This window comes from Rutilus rutilus, assembly GCF_951802725.1.
Source record: "Rutilus rutilus genome assembly, chromosome: 24".
Classification (NCBI taxonomy): Eukaryota; Metazoa; Chordata; class Actinopteri; order Cypriniformes; family Leuciscidae; genus Rutilus; species Rutilus rutilus.
Genome location: NC_140228.1, coordinates 7,098,486 through 7,119,078, shown reverse-complemented (window position 1 = coordinate 7,119,078; position 20,593 = coordinate 7,098,486). Strand labels below are relative to the sequence as shown.

At 38.5% G+C, this 20,593-nt stretch overlaps 1 protein-coding gene across 2 annotated transcripts; it reads right to left on the bottom strand.

The window, feature by feature from the left end:
- Positions 1 to 128: 128 nt before the first annotated feature.
- LOC311283854 (V-type proton ATPase 116 kDa subunit a 1) lies at positions 129 to 18,989 on the bottom strand. Of its 2 annotated transcripts, none has more exons than XM_084398597.1 (20): positions 18,760 to 18,989; positions 18,226 to 18,304; positions 17,297 to 17,394; positions 16,992 to 17,120; positions 16,277 to 16,395; positions 16,016 to 16,142; positions 9,582 to 9,664; positions 8,977 to 9,070; positions 8,644 to 8,856; positions 8,042 to 8,192; positions 6,517 to 6,650; positions 6,252 to 6,412; positions 6,080 to 6,173; positions 5,426 to 5,544; positions 4,917 to 5,124; positions 4,721 to 4,828; positions 2,884 to 2,949; positions 2,642 to 2,759; positions 736 to 907; positions 129 to 356 (listed from the first exon to the last, which is right to left on the bottom strand). In XM_084398597.1, exons 1-20 carry the CDS (start codon positions 18,874 to 18,876, stop codon positions 284 to 286), a joined length of 2,463 nt encoding a protein of 820 aa, XP_084254723.1. In that variant the 5' UTR covers positions 18,877 to 18,989; the 3' UTR covers positions 129 to 283. The 2 variants fall into 2 exon arrangements, with proteins under 2 accessions (XP_084254723.1, XP_084254722.1); XM_084398596.1 differs by having other exon boundaries at positions 160 to 356; positions 4,661 to 4,828; positions 18,760 to 18,937.
- Positions 18,990 to 20,593: the final 1,604 nt, after the last annotated feature.

Below are 20,593 nucleotides of genomic sequence, written 5' to 3'. Positions count from 1 at the left end.
CTGTAAGTTGAAACCACGCTTTACATTACATTAATGTCACATTATTACGTCGTACTGTGATGAAAGATCAACGCTTACTTCTACGTCAATGTTTAAGTTAAGTTGAGCTTAATACAGTATTTTTGTTTATAGCATATTTTCATTTTATTCACAAAACGTAATAATTGGGAGACCCCTGTTGGAAGTCCCCTGGTTTAAAGTATGCATTTTTTACATTCACAAAACTATAATTATGCTAAAAACTACAAGAATAGTACAAATAGTGACTATTAATGCTGTGTATTTACAAGCTGTCAAAGGACAAGGGTGTGAACTTGTAGCCGGATCCCTCGTAAAACTTGTTCTGAAATTCAACCCTGAAAACAAACACATAAAAAAAAAAAGTCACTTTAACTACATTCATATCACTGTCCCATTTTGTATAATATTTAAACATGCTTTATAAACAGATCTTTTATTATTGTTAGTAACAGTACACTGACATTTGGACACACTTCAAGTACAGAGACATTTGACCTTTGTGCCAGATATACTGTATTAGATTAAAAACAGACAGACAAACATGCCCCAAGTCAAGGGTCATGAACAAGTCAAATACCTTGACTAACACGCAACTTACAAGTGCAAGGTGCAAGCTTGTCATATGTGTGATAAAGCACAGAGGGTGAGACTAGGTTTTCTTTGTTAAAGGAATCAGTGGAATCTCGTTGCTTATGAATAATGTGTTGTTCTTACCAATGCAGTCGTAAAGCATGCAGAAAGGCAGACAGGCCCTCCATAATCAGAAGAATGGTCACGGTGAGAACAGCAAAAGCAGCAAACTGCAGAACCAGCATGAGCGAACCCACACCAGAGGAGAGCTTCAGCCCCACCTGGAGAACCATCCGCCAAAGCACCTCCGACAGCTCTGCAGACCAGACACACACGTACAGGAACGATCACATAATTTACTCCCCCTCAAGCCCATCCTAGGTGTATATGACTTTCTTTCAGCCGAACACAATCGGAGTTATATTATAAAATATCCTGGCTCTTCCCAGCTTTATAATGGGAGTGAATTGCAACCAACAGTTTGAAGCTCAAAAAAGCACATCCATCCATCATAAAAGTAATACAGCCGTTGCTGGAAGCCAGTGATTATAGTTTATAAAGTTTTAAATATGTTCTTACACAATCCCTGAAGGCCTTTATTAACCCCCTGCAGTCTTATGGATTACTTTTATGATGGATGGATACACTTTTTTGGGCTTTAAAGGGATACTCCACTTTTTTTGGAAATAGGCTCATTTTACAACTCCCCCAGAGTTAAACAGTTGAGTCTTACCGTTTTCGAATCCATTCAGCCGATCTCCGGGTCTGGGGGTCCCACTTTTAGCATAGCTTAGCATAATGAATTGAACCGGACAAGACCATTAGCATCTCTCTCAAAAAAATGAAAGGTGTAATGATATGACGCAGCGCATGCCGCCTGATAATAGGCTACTGAGCTGGGGACTATTATCAGGCGCTGCGTCATATCATTACGCCTGCTGGACCCATGGTACGGCAGTAAAGTTTCTTGATTATTACGCAGGAATGAGAGTATATTTCCTAGCCACATCAGCCTAGAAAATCGCAACTTTTCATTTTCCGTCGGTCTTAGTACACAATGTAACTACAGAAGAGTCAAGTTTTAAATAGGAAAAATATCGAAACTCTTTGTTCATTTTTTTGAGAGAGATGCTAATGGTCTTGTCCGGTTCAATTCATTATGCTAAGCTATGCTAAAAGTGGGACCCCCAGACCCGGAGATCGGCTGAATGGATTCGAAAACGGTAAAACTCAACTGTTTAACTCTGGGGGAGTTGTAAAATGAGCCTATTTCCAAAAAAAGTGGAGTATCCCTTTAAAATCTCAGGTACCATTCACTCCCATTATAAAGCTGGGAAGAGCCAGGATATTTTTTAATATAACTCTGATTGTGTTTGGCTGAAAGTGGAAAGTCATATCCACCTAGGATGACTTGAAGGTGAGTAAATTATTGGATAATTTTAATTTTTGAACAATTCCTTTTAAAGTGTAACTTTGCCGATTCTCAATCCGTGTTGTATTGTTTTTACAATGTCGACAGTATATGTAAATGAGCAATGTTTACTCGTTCTCTGTGTTACCTGGACTGAGAAATTGACAATTATTTGTCAGCAAAAACGAAAGAAAATAGATTTTTTTAATGTCTTTGAAAAAAGCTCACCAGCGCTGCATTTATTTGATTAAAAAATACAGTAAAAATAGCAATATTGTGACATAATATCACTTACTGTTCATAGCCATTTAATCTGTTTTAAAATATAATTTATTCCTGTGATGGCAAAGGTGAATTTTCAGCATTCAGAATCAAATTCTGTATTCTTTTAAATTGAGATGTAGAGTTATAATGCTAAATAATACCACATAGGGAAGGTAAAAGTAAAAGTTTAGAATATGCTCTGGTGTTTGTTGAGCTTTGTACAGTAGGTGTCCTCATAAACTGCACACCTTCATTTTCTCATAAATCATTTCACTGTTGATTCAATCAGTCACTGAGAAACTAATGCAAACACAAAGTACGGCATTATTCTCTAACTGATGATAGAGTTATTTTTATTACTGTGCCGGGACAAACCTGCGTGAGCCAGACTGAGCGCCCAGAGCCGAAGGTACGAGGCCGTGTTGGAGATGCAGCCCAGGCAGTACTCGATCGTGTGGATGGCCTGATTCACAAACACGTCACCTATGCTCACCTGAGGAAAAACACAAGATCAAACCATCCGCCCTCATCGCTTGTTCAGCATACTTCATGTAAAGAGCATTTTGTATTTCAAATGTTTATAACATTTAAAGACTTTCCATACAACACAAGCTTACCATCTCATCTTTCTGATGTGAGGAGAAACCCTTATCTGATCCATGCTGATCATTGTTTCCAAACACCTGCATAGAGACCTTGTTAGTCACTATTACAATCACTTACAGTGCTATGCATAAGTTTAGACACTCATGCTAAAGTTGACTAAAAAGAGGAATAAAAAATCATCTTTTGGAAATTGAACTTAATGCCTTAATTTAAAAAATTAGGAAAAATCCAACCTTTAAGGACACCAATGTTCTTTGTGAATGAATAATGTATCGTAAATAAATAAATGTTCTTCCTTAAAATACAGGGTGCATAAGTTTGGACACCCCTATGTTAAATTCCCATAGAGGCAGGCAGATTTGTATTTTTAAGTATTTTTTTTTTTTTTAATTTAGGATACTATGCATCCTGATAAAGTTCCCTTGGCCTTTGGAATTAAAATAGCCCCACATCATCACATAGCATTCACCATACCTAGAGATTGGCATGGGGTACTTTCCATAAGATCATCTCTCAATGCAAATCAAACTAGCTATTAGGCTAACTGAAATAAAACCATGCCAATCTCTAGGTATGGTGAAGGCTATGTGATGATGTGGGGCTATTTTAATTCCAAAGGCCAAGGGAACTTTATCAGGATGCATAGTATCCTGGATCCATGAAGTAACTGGCCTTTAAAAATACAAATCTGCCTGCCTCTATGGGAATTTAACATAGGGGTGTCCAAACTTATGCACCCTGTATTTTAAGGAAGAACATTTATTTATTTACGATACATTATTCATTCACAAAGAAAATTGGTGTCCTTAAAGGTTGGATTTTTCCTAATTTTTTTAATTTAGGCATTAAGTTCAGTTTCCAAAAGATGATTTTTTATTCCTCTTTTTAGTCAACTTTAGTATGGGTGTCTAAACTTATGCATAGCACTGTAATTAAATATATTATTATAGACACAAAATATATATAATATGTTACTTTTATATGCATTTCAAATTAGAAATATGCCAAAATGTGCCAAACTGAAAATGTAAAATAAATAAAAAGCAGTAGTAAAAAGTAAAAAAAATAATTATAATATTGCAGTATTGAGATATATCATTTAAAAATAAAATAAAACCACTAATAAATCTAAACACTGAAAAAAATACATGATCAATAAGCAATTTTCAACTTACAAGTTATACAAGATTCAACTCCTTTTATTAAAGTCAGTTTGATGTAGTCTAAACATTTAAGGCAGCAACTTTTTTTAAAGTGATAAATCTAAATATTAAAATTCAAAGAAAATGTTATAGACTACAGAACTTAATTACTATTTATGTACTTATACTGATTTTTTTTATATATTTATATATGTTATGCACATACAGATACAGTATATGCGGTAATTGCATTTATTTGAGATTATTTTAAATTTAATTATAAATAATCTATCTATCTAAACAGCTTTTTTTTTTTTTCAATGTTTCCTAAATCGAGGGCCACACGTTAATATTTTTTTATGTATGTAAGCATTTAATTTGCATTTAAATTTAGTTTAATTCAAAATATAATTTAATTGTGTTTAAATTATCTGTTTTCAATTTTTTTCCAAATTGAAAACAGTGTTATTTTAGTATCGAGATATTATTATAAAGCATAATTTTTATTTATTTATTTATTTATTACATTTTGGTTAGTTTTAGTAATTTTGTTTTTTTTGGTCACAACATTTTTTTGTGTATTTTGTCTTTTTTTTTGTCTTTTTTTTTTCCTTCAGCTTTAGTTTTAGTCTTAGTTTTTACTAACCCTGGTTGAAAGAAGCATTAGCTGATCTTGGGCCAGGGTTGCTCTGTTCTGCTCACCCACCTGGTGTCTGGCTTTCATTCGGGTCCTGTAGATGAGGAGGGGTTTGGCCAGGAGCAGCACAGGAACCATGAGCACAGCCGTCACAACCAAGAAGATCTGAACAGCTTTCTGTAGAGGATAACAGCATCGCTCATAATCTGTCATACTGAGTTCTTTGGCTACGTGAAGCCAGTCAAACCAAACAATGAATCCAAACCTGTCCTCTGTAAAGAAACTTGTGTTCCGGCTGGTAATCAAACATCATCATGTTGATGAAGAGCAGCAGGATGCTGGGAGCCATTTCAGAGCGCAGGGTGATGCACCATTTGTAGAGGATGAGGAAGATCAGGTATCCAAAGAGAGAGAGCATGAAGATCAGCTGTGGAACAAACTGAAGTAAAATGTCCTGGAATTTCCCCAAATGTCTGTTAAAAGGAAATGAGGAAAACAAAACAAGATTTCTGACTAAGAACTCATTGATCTGGAATTTAAGATTAAAAATATCAAATACTGTACCACTACCTTTTTAATAATAACTACTTAGATTTATATACGAGTAACTATCTTCTCATTTTTCTTCATTAGACAAAATAAACAAAGCTACATTTTCATATCATAAAATGTATTTTCTTATGAAAAATGTATATTTTGCATTTGCATTTGACAATCTAATTGATTTAAAAATGTAACTTTGCCTTAGTTTATATGAGATAATCAAATACTCACACAAAGTTGACCAAACTCAGGGTCACTCCGAGGAGCATATGACTGACTCCCAGTATGACCGACATCTTCATCTTGAAGGAGTTTAGAAAGGATAGCTTGTTTGATGCAATATTCCAAACCTAAAACAAAAATGAATTGAACATAGGCTTGTTATGATGTGAATGTAAGTTATCAGGTTTACACAGACTTGATGAATATTAAAGCATAAATTAACATCCCAACCCGACAGTTGACGGCACCCATTGACTTTCATAGTATTTTTTCCTACTATGGAAGTCAATGGGTGCCGTCAACTGTCTGATTACCAACATTCTTCAAAATAACTTCTTTTGTGTTCAAAAGAAGAAAGAAATTCATACAGGTTTGGAACAACTTAAGGATGAGTAAGTATATGATGGCAAAATGTTCATTTTTGGGTGAACTATCCCTTTAATGTACGCATCAGAACAACTAAATCTCACCACCTTGTGGATGAAACACAGTAAGACAACCAAATTCAATTCTGTTCAATCTCTAATTTCATTGTAAAAACACACAAGGATTACATGTAGTATGTCAAAAAACAAAACTTAATGTATATATCTAAATAAAAAGTGATCATGGAAAGAAATCCTGTACGTAATGTTGAACAAACAAGATTTTATATGCACTGACCGGGTCAATTCCAAACACGTACGGGCGACCAGAATAAACTCCGGGCACAGTTGGGTTCAGCTGAAGATGGTGATTATCATGCAGTGTTTTGTTTCTGAGACAAAGCAAAAAAATGATCAAAATGGAAAAGGACAAAGTAACTTTAAAGCCTGCAAGCGTCCAGCGTACGTACTGCCAAGGCCCGTGAGGAAAGAACATGGGTCGCACACGCCAGGAAGAGCCAAAAATGTTGAAGGACTTGGAGAAGCAGTCATTGTAAATCAGTCCAGTATATATGGAGAACATTCCCATGAGCAAGATAATGTAGCGTCCACCGACCAGGACATCGGTAATCTGGGAGGAAAATCAAAGCTTACAAGACTCTAACCAGGGTTAAAAAGTGATGTTATTATGCAAACAAAAACTATGAGACATTGACATTTCATGCCATTCAATACCTCATTTTTCATCTTTCGTAAACATTCGGCCTGTGTAATGAGCCAGACTGCGAACAGTGTCATCAGCAGTCCATGACCACAATCTCCAAACATCACCGCAAACAGGAAGGGGAAGGTGACAATAGTGTATGGAGCTGAGAAAATAAATGAGGCAAAAAAATATTAAATAAATAATAATATATATTTTATACATATACATATACAGTATATACACATTCTTGTACATCTATCTTTATGAGGACATTCATTGACAAAATGCAATCTCTAGCCGCTTTCCCTAACCTTACCCATCACAACTAAGTGCCTAACCCGAACCCTTACCCGACCCTTAACCTAATTATAACCTTATCCCTAAAACCAAGTCTTGACCCTCAAACAGGCCTTTAAAGGGCTCTCAGAAAGTGAGGACCGGCCAAAATGTCCTCACTTTACTCTCTTTGTCCTCACTCCAATGGTCTAAAACTCAAACTGGTCCTCACAAAGATAGTTGTCCAAGGACAGACAGACAGACAGACAGAGAGACAGAGAGACAGATAGATAGACAGAGAGACAGATAGATAGATAGATAGATAGATAGATAGATAGATAGATAGATAGATAGATAGATAGATAGATAGATAGATAGATAGATAGATAGATAGATAGATAGATAGATAGATGGATGGATGGATGGATGGATGGATGGATAGATAGATGATAGAATGATGGATGGATGGATGGATGATAGAATGATGGATGGATGGATGGATGGATGGATGGATGGATGGATGGATAGAATGATGGATGGATGGATGGATGGATGGATGGATGGATGGATGGAATTATGGATGGATGGATGGATGGATGGATGGATGGATGGATGGATGGATGGATGGATGGATGGATGGATGGATGGATGGATGGATGGATGGATGGATGGATAGATAGATAGATAGATAGATAGATAGATAGATAGAATTATGGATAGATAGATAGATAGATAGATAGATAGATAGATAGATAGATAGATAGATAGATAGATAGATAGATAGATAGATAGATAGATAGATAGAATTATGGATGGATGGATAGATAGATAGATAGATAGATAGATAGATAGATAGATAGATAGATAGATAGATAGATAGATAGATAGATAGATAGATAGATAGATAGATAGATAGATAGATGATAAAATGATGGATGGATGATGGATAGAATTATGGATGGATGGATGGATGGATGATGGATGGATGGATGGATGGATGGATGGATGGATGGATGGATGGATAGATAGATAGATGGATAGAATGATGGGTGGATGGATGGATGGATAGATAGAATTATGGATGGATGGATGGATGGATGGATAGAATTATGGATGGATGGATGGATGATGGGTGGATGGATGGATGGATAGATAGAAAATGATGGATGGACAGACAGACAAACGGATGGATGGATGGATGGATGGATGGATGGATGGATAGATAGATAGATGGATCAGAAATGATATAGAAGATTAGCAAGAGTAACAGCCAATCACCTGGATTGATCTCCTGATAGGTACCGACTCCATAGGCGTCAATAATGGCCTGGAATCCTTCAGTAAATGTGTTGGTTCTGTTGAAGGTTGGAGGAGTTTGCTGGGTTTGGATGCGGTTCAGGACTGGGGTCACACTGGAACCACTCTGCTCCTAAAAAAAACACGTGAAAATCACACATATATGAGAAACTTGCACGACTTGAGGTATAATTCATGTCTGCAGTACAAACAGTTTGAGTGGAGTCAAGAGTATGAAACTACTTGCAAAGGGTAAAATTTACAGTATTATTAATATTTAAAAATATCCCATTCAAGTAAAGTACATAATTTGTAATTAAGATCAGTTTAACTTTAACATTTATATTCAATGTACATATACATTTACATATACGATTTGACATTTCATATTTTGCAGTATTTAAGCTAATAGTTTTGTTTAACTTTCTATCTTTTAAACCACTTGCAAAGGGGCAAAACTGCTCAAACTAACATTAACTTTAACATGCGACTCACTTTACTTTGCAGACTTTTAAATAGTTTTGAATTATTAGTGATGGTGGTCTGCAGAAAATTTCTTCAAGGCAGTGTATAAACATACATACTGATCCCATAATCAGGGCGTTTTGAACTAAAGTGAGATCTGACACGGGACACCAGATCTCTGCTACGATCAACTTCTGCGTGATGTCTATGTTGCAGAGATTCAGTGTGTAGTAGATGGCCTTCATCTTCTTCACTTTGCTGCTCCACTCCTGGACGTGGTCGGCTGCTCTGGTCAAGACACCACCGCGATATTCCTCAGTTCTTCTCATGATCTGTAGAAAAAAACACGGACATAGCCATTCCCTACGTTTATTTTTGAATATCGATCATTGGTGGAAAAACACACTTGAAAAGACACGTGGCGAGGAAAAATAATCAGTCATTTGACTCACCATTCGAAGATCTTCCATTCGTGACTTTACGTTGTTGCTCATCTTCTTGCGCTCATACAAACTTTTGGGGCATGAGTACAAGCTGGCGTGAAACCTTTAAGGATTGTAGGAATCATTTTGATGAGATCATTTCACAGAATTCTAAACAAATCAAGCAAATGCAAATAAGGCCATCAGATAAAATTAGAGTCATTCATATTTATATATGCATGGATTGTTTTGACCAAGTTAAACTGCTACTGTCATTCTCTAAATATGGTGACAAACATATCATTAAAAAACTGAGTGAAACAAGATTGTCTGACCATGTTTAAAAAGTTATACATTCTTTAGTTCATTTACAGATTACAGTTATTTGTGTTAATATTCGTGAGATATTTTTTTTGTCTTTACATTGATTCATTTTATTTTCACTGGTGTTATTGTTAGTGATATTACAACTCTTTTTTCATTTGTAAAATAAAATGAAATATTAAAATAAAGACTTCTAATAAGAAAAATTATTGAATTTTATTTGAAATACAGAATTATCTAAGTTAACATTGTTTTTAAAGAATATTTCTACTGCTGGTATGTAATGTGTGTGGAAATACCATGTCTCTCACCCTTCACACACTTTTCTGATCTTTTCTCGCACATGTTCTCCCTGGACAAATATGATGAACACGTCCTTCTTCACAGCTCCTCTCTGTTTAAAAAACACACTTACTGATCACTTAAGATAAACTGAACACAGACAAATAGACTGTGCATTAGTTTATTCATCATACATAGAGAAATATATATTTCACATATAGCCACACGTGTGGTGTGAACTGATAATCTGAGAGCAAGCTTGTATGAGCAGTGAGCACATATTGATAGACATAGATAATGGATTCTGGATTCTGGTGTTGGAGAATATAGAATGAAAATATGCACTTATGTTGCAGAAGTGTTAAGCGTTGACAGTCCATGTTTTGAGTGAGAAAGAATATCATAACAATAAAAATAGCCTAACTTAAAGACCCCTACAGTCAATAATTTTATCCCTTAAAACTCATCTTTAATAATCAAAATAACAAATGTTTTTCCCTCTAAAAATAATTTATTCATACCTTAAAATAGCTTGAATGTAACTTCACCCTTGCTTTATTTAGTAATATGCCAATATGCAAATCATAGTCATAGCCTTTATAATCGTTAGTTAAAAAATTATACATGATCGCCCTCAGTCTCAAGTCGTACCACTGGGAAGCTCGGGGATAATTTTGATACCCAAGTTCCCGCGATGGGCGCGCCACAAACTTAAAACATGGCGGATTTGACCGAAATTCTAGAATCGTCAGCAAGCTATCTAGCGCGATTAACGTTTATACGGTTTTCAATGAATGGGAAGCTAAAATCATTTTGGCTTTAATAAGATTTTCCCTAAAAATAGGCAAGAATAAACCTGGTGACCTCCATGATTCCTGTTCTTTCCGACAACAAGCACTGTGACGAGCTTGGAATCATGATTTCAGAAGTGGGAAGTATGAAATTTCCGATATCACGTGAAGGCAGCAATAGTCTCTCAATCACACCAGCTCGGACTAGTGTTACCCGATCCATTCAAGTGAAAATATTGGTTTAATTCAGCCATATATGTCTGAACCAGAAACTGATTCAGAAGAAGAGGAAGAGTGAATTATACACGATTGTCTGTCAATGTATCAGAATGGTAATGCGTTATCGCTCTCTACAACGTCGGACATATAATTGTATTTACTATAATTAGCCTTTGGGTTGTCTATGTTAGCTGTAAATAATTCAAATGTCCACACGAGTCTCAGGGTTCAATGAATACTTTGTATTGTTACAATCGTGCAGCAGCTAACATACAGGCAAGTGTTCAAACTCCCAAAACTCCCCGCAACCGCCCCAGTCTCCTAGGGCAACGCCCCCCACGTGCGTACGTAACAGAATGCCCTTAAAGCTATAAAGTCACATTTACATGTGCACATTATATGACATCTCCCCTTTTAAGTTTTGTTTCTTTCTCTGAGGATACACAAGATACCGAAGATATCCTGACTGTTCCTATAACTGAACATTTGAACAGTACTGCACTTGATTAAACAGTAAGGCACTAGTATCAGTAGGCTTAACTCATCAAACATAACTCTGTGCCATATATAAACGAGCATTAGAACATAAGCTCTCTTCGGAGTGTAAACTTTTCAGTCCACAAAATCAACAAACATTTCCTTTGTCATCTTTTCCCCTCCCCACAGTGCATGGCTCCAAAGGTGAACAAAATAGCCACACCTTCACAGATTCAACCTTTCAACGGGTTTACTCAGTCTACCAGACCGGGTATGGACCAGTCCAGTCTGAGTCTCTGGCGGTTTGAGACTGGGGGTTGGTGATGCGGTGTCAGCGAAGACTGCGGGGTCAGGCTGCTGTGTGGCAGCACATTGCTGTAGTCCATCTGGAGCTAAAGGGTGAGTGTCTCCAGCTGCCGGAGGAACATGCTGCAAGTGACGCCGGTTGCGTCTCAAAGTTGCTCCCTGAGGTGTTTCAATAACAAAGGAGCGTGGTGTGATGCTGTCTCCCGTGACAACGGCAGGTGTTCTCCAGGCTTTCTGATGATCCAGCTTCATGAGGACGGGATCACCTGGCTTTAAAGAAGGCAAGGGCCTAGCTCCATGGCGCTGATTAAAGTAGAATGCTTGTTTCCCCTTTTCCCATGCATCCTTAGTCCTGACCGTTTCCAGATCAGGCCATCGGGGCTGTAGATTTGCCTCCAGTGTTGGAAGGGTTGTCTTTATCTTCCGGCCCATGAGTAGCTCTGCCGGGCTCACGCCTGTGGTGGTGCAAGGCGTTGACCGAAAGCACATAAGGGCAAGCAGAGGGTCTTTCTGCGTCAAGATTTTTTTAGCGGTCTGAACCCCTCTCTCTGCATGTCCGTTCCCTTGAGGGTTGTGTGGACTAGAAGTGATGTGTATAAAGTCAAACTCTCTTGCAAAGTCTTTAAATTCCTGACATGAAAACTGAGGCCCATTGTCAGACACAACCTCATCTGGACAGCCAAATCTTGCAAACACTGTCTTCAACTTCAAGATTACCTGCGAGGCAGTGGTTGTCGGCAGGTGAAGTATTTCCAGGAACCGGGAAAAATAGTCAGACACGACAAGGTAAGTGTGTTTGTTATGATCACACAGGTCCATAGCAAGTCTCTTCCAAGGCCGGTCAGGAAGGGGGGTAGAGATGAGAGGTTCTCTCCGCTGGCTGGGTTTCATCTCACGGCATACCTGACAGGACTGGACCTTTTGTTGGATTGCTGATGAGATGCTGGGCCACCATACAGACGCATGGGCTCGCTCTCTACACTTTGTCAAACCTTGGTGTCCGTCATGTATTCGGTTCAGGATGTCATTTCTCAGCACATCAGGAATCACCATACGGCTGCCTCTGATGACGATCCCATTGCATTCAGATAATTCAGCTTTCATTGGAAAATACTCTCTGATTGCTGCTGGGACGTGGCCTATGTAATCTGGCCACCCTGACTTTATGTACTGCAACACCAGTTGAAGGTTACAGTCGGCTGCCGTAGCTGTCTTTATGGCCTCAAGCTTACGTGGGGTTGCAGGCAGGGCATCTACAACGGCTGCTATATAGCACGCTACGTCTGAGTGAGTGTCAGTCTCCGTTTCCAGGCACTGTAGTGGACTCCGTGAGAGTGTGTCGGCCACTGTTAAGGTCTTCCCTGGTGCATATTCGGCCATCGGTTTAAATCTCATAAGTCTCATGAGTAGTCTTTGGCACCGTATTGGCACGTTGTCCAGGTCTTTCTGATTCATGAGGGGCACCAGAGGTTTGTGGTCGGTGACCAATTTGAAGCTCTCAAGGCCACACAGATACTTTCCAAATTTCTCACAGGCCCAGACGCTCGCCAAACACTCCTTCTCAATCTGTGCATATCTGGTCTCGGCATCAGACAGGCGACGTGAGCAGTATGCCACAGGTTTCCATTCCCCTTCATGTAGCTGCAACAGTACTCCGCCTATGCCATAACTGCTGGCGTCAGCTGAGACAGCAGTAGGCCGGTTCACATCATAGAACTTCAGGACTGGAGAAGTGGACAGGATGTCTTTAATCCGCTGGAATGCCTCCTGCTGAGAATGGTCCCATGTCCATACTGACTTGGACTTTAACAGGTCATAAAGTGGCTGACACACAGTAGACAAATTTGGAATGTATCTCCCCAAGTAATTGAACATGCCCAAAATACGCTTTAGGTCTTGCACGTTCTGTGGTGGTGGGAGCTCGCGGATTGCCTTGACTTTTTCAGGGTCGGGCCTCACACCTGATTTGTCAATGACATGACCCAAGAAGTGAAGCTGGTCCTGCCTAAACTTACATTTTTCTTTGTTTAGCTTCAGGCCGGCTGACTCGATCCTTTCCAGCACCTTGCTGAGACGTTGGTCGTGCTGTTCTGGAGTATCTCCATACACGAGGACATCATCCATGAAGATAGCCACGCCTACCAGGCCATTGAGGGTCTCTGTCATTTTGCGTTGGAAGATTTCCGGAGCACTTGTGATTCCGAATGGGAGTCTTTTAAACGCATATCTCCCAAAGGGTGTTATGAAGGTGGTTAATTTGGTGCTTTCAGGGTGCAGAGGTATCTGCCAAAACCCGGAGGCGGCATCCAGTGACGTGAACATGGTTGCACCACTGAGTTTAGCAGTAATTTCCTCAGCAGTTGGAAGGACGTACCTCTCTCTCCTTACAGCCTCGTTTAACCTCTTCAAATCAACACAGATGCGCACCTTCCCATTTTTCCTTGGAACTGGCACCATAGGCGCACACCAGTCAGTGGGCTCAGTCACAGGCTCAATCACCTCATTTTCCTCCATGCGTTTTAATTCCTCTTTTACTTTTTGCAGTAGAGGCAACGGGACACGACGAGCAGTGTGCACTGTGTATGGCTCAGCATTATCTCTTAACAGGATTTTAACAGGTTCGGTTTTGAGTGTTCCGTGCTCACCGAATGCTGTGTGGACTTCCTCGACACGTTTCACAAGCCCCATGGTCATTGCAGTGGCTCTGCCTAGCAGATTGTTCGCGTTGCGGCCACCGACGACGTATACTGGAAAACAGTATGGCTTTCCCTTATATTCTGTGCTGGCTTGGAACTTTCCTAAACAGTCCAACTGACCACCTGGACTGCACAGTGTGATATTAGATGGCTCCAATTTCTTATCGGGAACTAGTTTGTTGAACGCCTCTGCTCCCATAATGTTTACATCTGCACCCGTGTCAATTTTGAATTTGACCGGTGTTGTTCCAATTGTAAACTGTATTGTCCATCGTTCATCACTTCCATTTTCATTTGTGACTGCACCCAGGAAGTATGGTGTCTGTGAAACAGTCTCTGTCACTTCTCTGACTGATTTACTATAACATTTCTTTTCCCAGTGACCCACCTTCTTACACTTGTTGCATGTGGAGTTCTTGGCTGGGCACCTTTCCGGATCTCTATGTTTCAATTTTCCACATTTTCCACAGTTTGAGTCTCCTTGATCATTTTCTCTCTTTTTAGGTTTCCACTTGGGCTTTCCTCTGCCTAATCCTCTCCCGCGGATTTCCTGTACTGCTGCATGTGACTCCCCCTGCAGGTGAACTTGGAGTGCAACCTCCTCAGACTGGCGAACAGTTGTAATCGTTTGGGCAAGTGTAAGATCAGCCATTAGCTGCAATTTACGTGACAAATCCTTGTCCAAAATGCCCACAACAATGCGGTCGCGGATGTGTTCGTCTCTATTTACACCAAAGTCGCAGTGTTCTGATAGCTCATAAAGGGCTCTGATAAACATTTCAGCTTTCTCACCGGGCCGCTGCGATCTCTGGTGAAAACAGGCGCGCTCGTGAATCACGTTGCGTTTAGGATAGAAGTATGCGTCGTATTTTCCCAACACAACGTCAATCTTCTTCTCATCCCCCTCCGTCTCAAATGTGAAAGACTTGAAAATGTTTTCAGCCTCAGGCCCCATGGCATAAATCAGCGAACTGACCTGCACTTCGCCATCCTCTTTACTCAGTTTAATGGCCAGACGAAATCGCAGGAAACGTTGCTTCCAGTCTGCCCATTCATTTGGACGATCAAAAGCGAAACTTTCCGGAGGATGAAACTTGGCCATCTTTTCAGTGAAGCAATGTGTCCGTCAAACGCTTCTGACACCATGTAAATAATTCAAATGTCCACACGAGTCTCAGGGTTCAATGAATACTTTGTATTGTTACAATCGTGCAGCAGCTAACATACAGGCAAGTGTTCAAACTCCCAAAACTCCCCGCAACCGCCCCAGTCTCCTAGGGCAACGCCCCCCACGTGCGTACGTAACAGAATGCCCTTAAAGCTATAAAGTCACATTTACATGTGCACATTATATGACATTAGCAAATAGCTAATGATGTGTTGTTAATTTTACACAAACCATGTTGCCATTCGCCATCTCAGAGTCAGACAGCTGCTGCACGTTGATGGGCTTGGTTACATGTTTGTGACGGTTGGAAACGGCGTTTTGAGACTGTCAGCATCCGAAATCGCATACTTCCCTAATAGCATATATATAGTAGGCAAAAAACAGTATGTGACAAAATAAGTATTCACAGTACTCATAAGAGTACGCAAAAGTACCCGAATGACTACTTCCGACTTGATTCTGGACACTTTACTATCCCATGAGGTCAGGGGAGAGGATTTATGAATGGCAGTGAAGTGACACAACTGATAATGACAACATGGCGAATGTAGTTCATCTGGATTACATTCATACTACACACATTCATAAATATAGAATGTACTTTTTTAGCGGTCGTGAAGTAATTATTCAGAATAAGTCCTGTCTTCCTGCATCCTGTCTTTGGTAATCTGTCATTTTAAGGGGAAGATACTCAGGTGTTGACTGATGAATTCATGGTTTATCTTAAAGCAAATTAAAAACATCACATAGACATATAAACAACATTAAACACTTTAAAATACCCATTAAAAATATGATAGTCTCACCACCGCTTGGAGTTCCTCAGTGGTCTGTATCTCTACGTGCCGAAGGACGAAATTTCCATGAAAAAGGCGCCAAAGAACCTTTTCAAAAGCAGGAAACCTGTCTTGTTTGATAACACCTGCAACAAAACTTAAAATGCGTACAGATAGGCCTATGGCATTAGCAGTACAATTAGGTCAGGCTGTAAACAAAAATTGTGTTCTAACTGGAATCTTTATTTTAAAGCGTGTATGTATCAGTTGGACAAAATCTTTTAAATGTACCCTAGATTTAGAGGTCCGGAGGTGCTGGAACTGCTGATTCTGCGGCAGGTTATGTAGGACGAGACAGTCATATACACTGAGTCTTCAGAAGGAGGCTCAGAGCATAGCAGTGACTCGGCCTGCACACAAGCAATTGTCAACACAACTTTAGTACATCAAGCTGTCCATGGTAAGCTTTTGCTTTCATTGCATGGAAATGAGTATTATGGACAACTCCTTTCAATCCCACGCAAGTTTGGAACAACATGAAGGCTAGTAAATGAAGAAAGAATTTGCATTTTTTTAAGGTCAAAGCATTTAATCTCAAGCATTTGAAATAATGTTAAAAATTGTACATTTGACTCTTAGATGCAGTGAAGGTGAAACGCCCTGAAGATCAAGCTTAAATAAATCAAATTGATAAATTTAGTTGACTAAATATGCAAATGTTTGAATATTACTGTTGGGATCTGTTGAGTCAAACAGATTACTACTCTTACTATTTCTGCCATAGAAAGATATTTTTTTATTTCAAATTATTATTTCTAAATCATTTTAAGCTGAAGTACTAAAATTACTGAAATAAAAAAATCTATTTAATCCATATCAAAAGATTAAAAAGAAACAACCTAAAACTGAAATGAAAAATAGCATTTCAAAATAATAATAAATACTATAATAGCAGGGCTATATAAATATATAAAGTTAAATGGTTCTGAGATCTCAAGATCTTCACCTCCTCAAAGAAGTCTTCAGTCATCCTCAGCATAGAGTCGATGTCCATCAGCTCAATGAGGTTCTGTCTGAGTGTGTCGTGGTTACAGTTGATTTCTCGCAGTTCCTTCTCCAACTTCTCAAATGTGGACTAAAGGTTTGAAGACAATCATTATGTCACAGTAACTTTCTGAATTTCTGTTTGTGTGTCAAATTGTAATACAGAGTAAGGGATTTATTTGGTCAATGCCATGATTGACCAATCAGAATCAAGTATTCCAAATAGAAATAGCAGCATAATAACAAAATGACAAGAGTTGTTTTCACCTCCAGCTCCAGAACATCTCTGGGACAGGGAACCATCTCCTTCTCCTTTGTTGCAGCAATTACGATGTTAGATTTCATCATCTCCTTCTCAAGATATCCTAAATAATGTACAATTTCAAGAGAAAGCAACATGACTATCTTTGAAGAAAGGTAAATATATCCAAAGGGTTTCAAATTAATCTAGGGAACAGTGTTGGGGAAAGTTACGTTTAAAAGTAATGTGTTACAATATTGTGTTACTCCCTAAAAAAGTAACTAAATGAGTTACTCAGTTACTTTTTCTGGAAAGTAATGCATTACGTTACTTTTTCTCACCTGGGCTGGGCTCACTTGCTTGTTTTTTTATTTTTTATAACAAACCAAATTAAAAGTTCTATTTTTGACATTTGTAAAGGCCATTTCCATACCAGAAGCCTCAGGCTGAAAGAAGTGCAAATGCACGCCTGTACAGTAGAGACAGAGCGCAGCTCAAACAAAGCTTTCAGCTCTGCTGTCATTCAGGAGAAGAAATTTCAACACTTCAGCTATAAAAACAAAAGATTTAAAAACACAAACGTGAGGTTTAAGTAAAGTTATTTTTGCTTATAAGTATGGTTGAATTGAATCACCAAAAAGGAAGTCAGATATTTTGTTGTAAATTTAAAAGTAATGCGTTACTTGAATAAAGTACACGTAACTCACGTTAATTGTGATGCGTAACACTACCTGGGAATATGATTCAAGTGTAAATCAAAGTTTTATTGTTAGATCACATCTGCACAATATGTAAAACAGAGAAGATATAGCCTACATTTTTGCAATATTAAATGCTTAAAAATAAATGAAATTTACAGCACAAATGTTTATTTGTGAGATCAGAATATATATAGTGTTCAGTATATCAATAAATACAGTAAACCAGCTTATTATAATAAAGTATACATTCTTACTCAGAATTCTCTCCATTTCTTCACATTTCTTCACTTCCTTCACAAAGTGCCTCTGAAATGCTGTTACACCAGGATTCAGCTAGAAGATCATTAAAACACATATGAATTCTAACATGGTTTTGGTTTATTTTAGATGACTTACAGTAGGATTAATTTACCGACATAATGTACACAACCAGTTTTTCTTGCTCTGCAGTGTTATGCATTGATCGATTCAGCCAATGGTGAGAAATCAAATTCTGTGACAATACAAGCTCAATATAAACTGAAGAATGATGTAGTGAGTATGCACTAGAAAGTGTGCATGCTGCTAAAAGCAGAAAACATTTAGAAATCAATAGATCATGCTATTAATATTATTTGACAAATTAATCTTCCAACATAACATTTAAACTACAAAATAAACCACAACTTAAAGAGCATTTAGCAGCTCATGGCCTGATGCTCAAACAATGTAATTTCAGTTCAACAACACAGACTTTGTGGTCACTAGACAGTCGAAAGAAGTTACACTAACACATCAAGGTTACTTACATCTTTAAACTGAACCAAGCCAAGATGACCAAGTTCATTGATGCAATTGTGGGCCGATTCTGTTTGAAAGAACAGCTGCACGAGGCACATTTCCTCACTGCGAAATAAAGAACCCATTGTGAAATGCTTCAGAGAGCTGGAGATCGTTCTGAATAGTTTGGAGGAAAACTGCTCACATACTGTTGGTTGAGCAGCAGTTATTGTCTGGTTTTTGTAACTCAGTCTATTAAATGTCTGTATGTGAGATCAATAGTGTGCTTGTGTGGCCTCAGGATCAATATCGACACCACTAGCGCAGCTGGAGCATCCAGACCAAATTATGATTAGTAACCCTGCAGCAAAGCACACATTTAAAAATACTGTATGTATGATGTAGTGCAAATGACCTCAGAGGACTAGTATCTATCTATAAATTACAGGAACATCTAGTCTGTCTGTGTGTGTGTGTGTGTGTGTGTATGTGTCTGTGTGTCTGTTATTCACGTATCTCTCGAACCGTTAGTCCGATGGATTTCAAACTTGACAGGTGTCTTGCTACGGGCACGAGTAAGTGCAGTGCCAAGTGTGACGTTGTTTGGATTAGAAATGCAAAATATATCGTTAAATATCTCAGTAAAAGAGGCACACATTGGCTTTTGCCGCTCTAGCCGCTGGCCACTCCCCCTCTCACACTGCACACTGATGAGCACAGTGTGCACTAGAAAGTGTGCATGCTGCTAAAAGCAGCACACATTTAGAAATCAATAGATCATGCTATTAAGGTTATTTGACAATCTGACAAATTAATCTTCCATCATAACATTTAAACTACAAAATAAACCAGAACGTTTTCTCGGAGTTCACTGTGTAGCCTGCTCTCTGAATCGTCACGCTTATTCATTTGTGGATGTTAACTGAATCTGTAAGTCAGCTACACTGTTTACTTCTGAATATTATATTTAATTCTGGTGCGCTTAACGTTATCGCTACTGTGTAAAAGTAGCCTATGCTATTCACCAACTAAACATCCTATTCAGTGTGTTCACAGTCTCTTTCCATCTGTGTGCATCTTGAGACAAAGCAATGGCACTGATATATTTTAAGATATGTCAGTGAAAGTTGCTTTCAGTTAAAACAGATCAAACATGCATTTTAGTCAGACTAGTCTTAAACCTTGTCTGTGAAACCTGGGGGAGGAATATTACTCACCCTCTAGTTGTTCCAACCCTGTATGAATTTCTTTCCTTTGCTGAACACATAAGAAGATATTTTGAAGGATATGGGTAACCAAACAGTGTCCCCATTGACTTCCAATGACTTTTTTTTCTACTATGGAAGTAAATGGTGCCCCACAACTGTTTGGTAACCTATATTCTTCAAAATATCTTCTTTTGTGTTCAACAGAGTAAAGAAACTGATACAGGTTTGGAACAACCTGAGGGTGAGTAAATGATGACAGAAATTTCCTAAAGGTTCTTTATATAGTGGAAAAAGTTCTGTAGATTATTAGAATGTTCTTCACACTAAGAAACAAAAGATTATTTTAAGAACTGATCACTGAAAGGTACTTTGAGACACCAAAAATATTTCTTTATGGCATTTTTAAAGTGTTCAATAATGTTTCTGTACAGGTTATTTTTTGTGTGAGTTTATCAATGTTAACAACTATACTATTCTCTCATCTATGGATCAGAAGGGGCGGCTAAACGTAGGATTGGCTGTTAAGATGACTAGTTTGGAGAGGGAGACTCGACTGGATCTGGTAGACTTATGCAGCAAGTAAGTAAGTAAGCCATCCATAGTCTCTTGAAGAACCCTTTTCTCCTGTTGCCATTTGTATGTTTCTCTAAAGTGA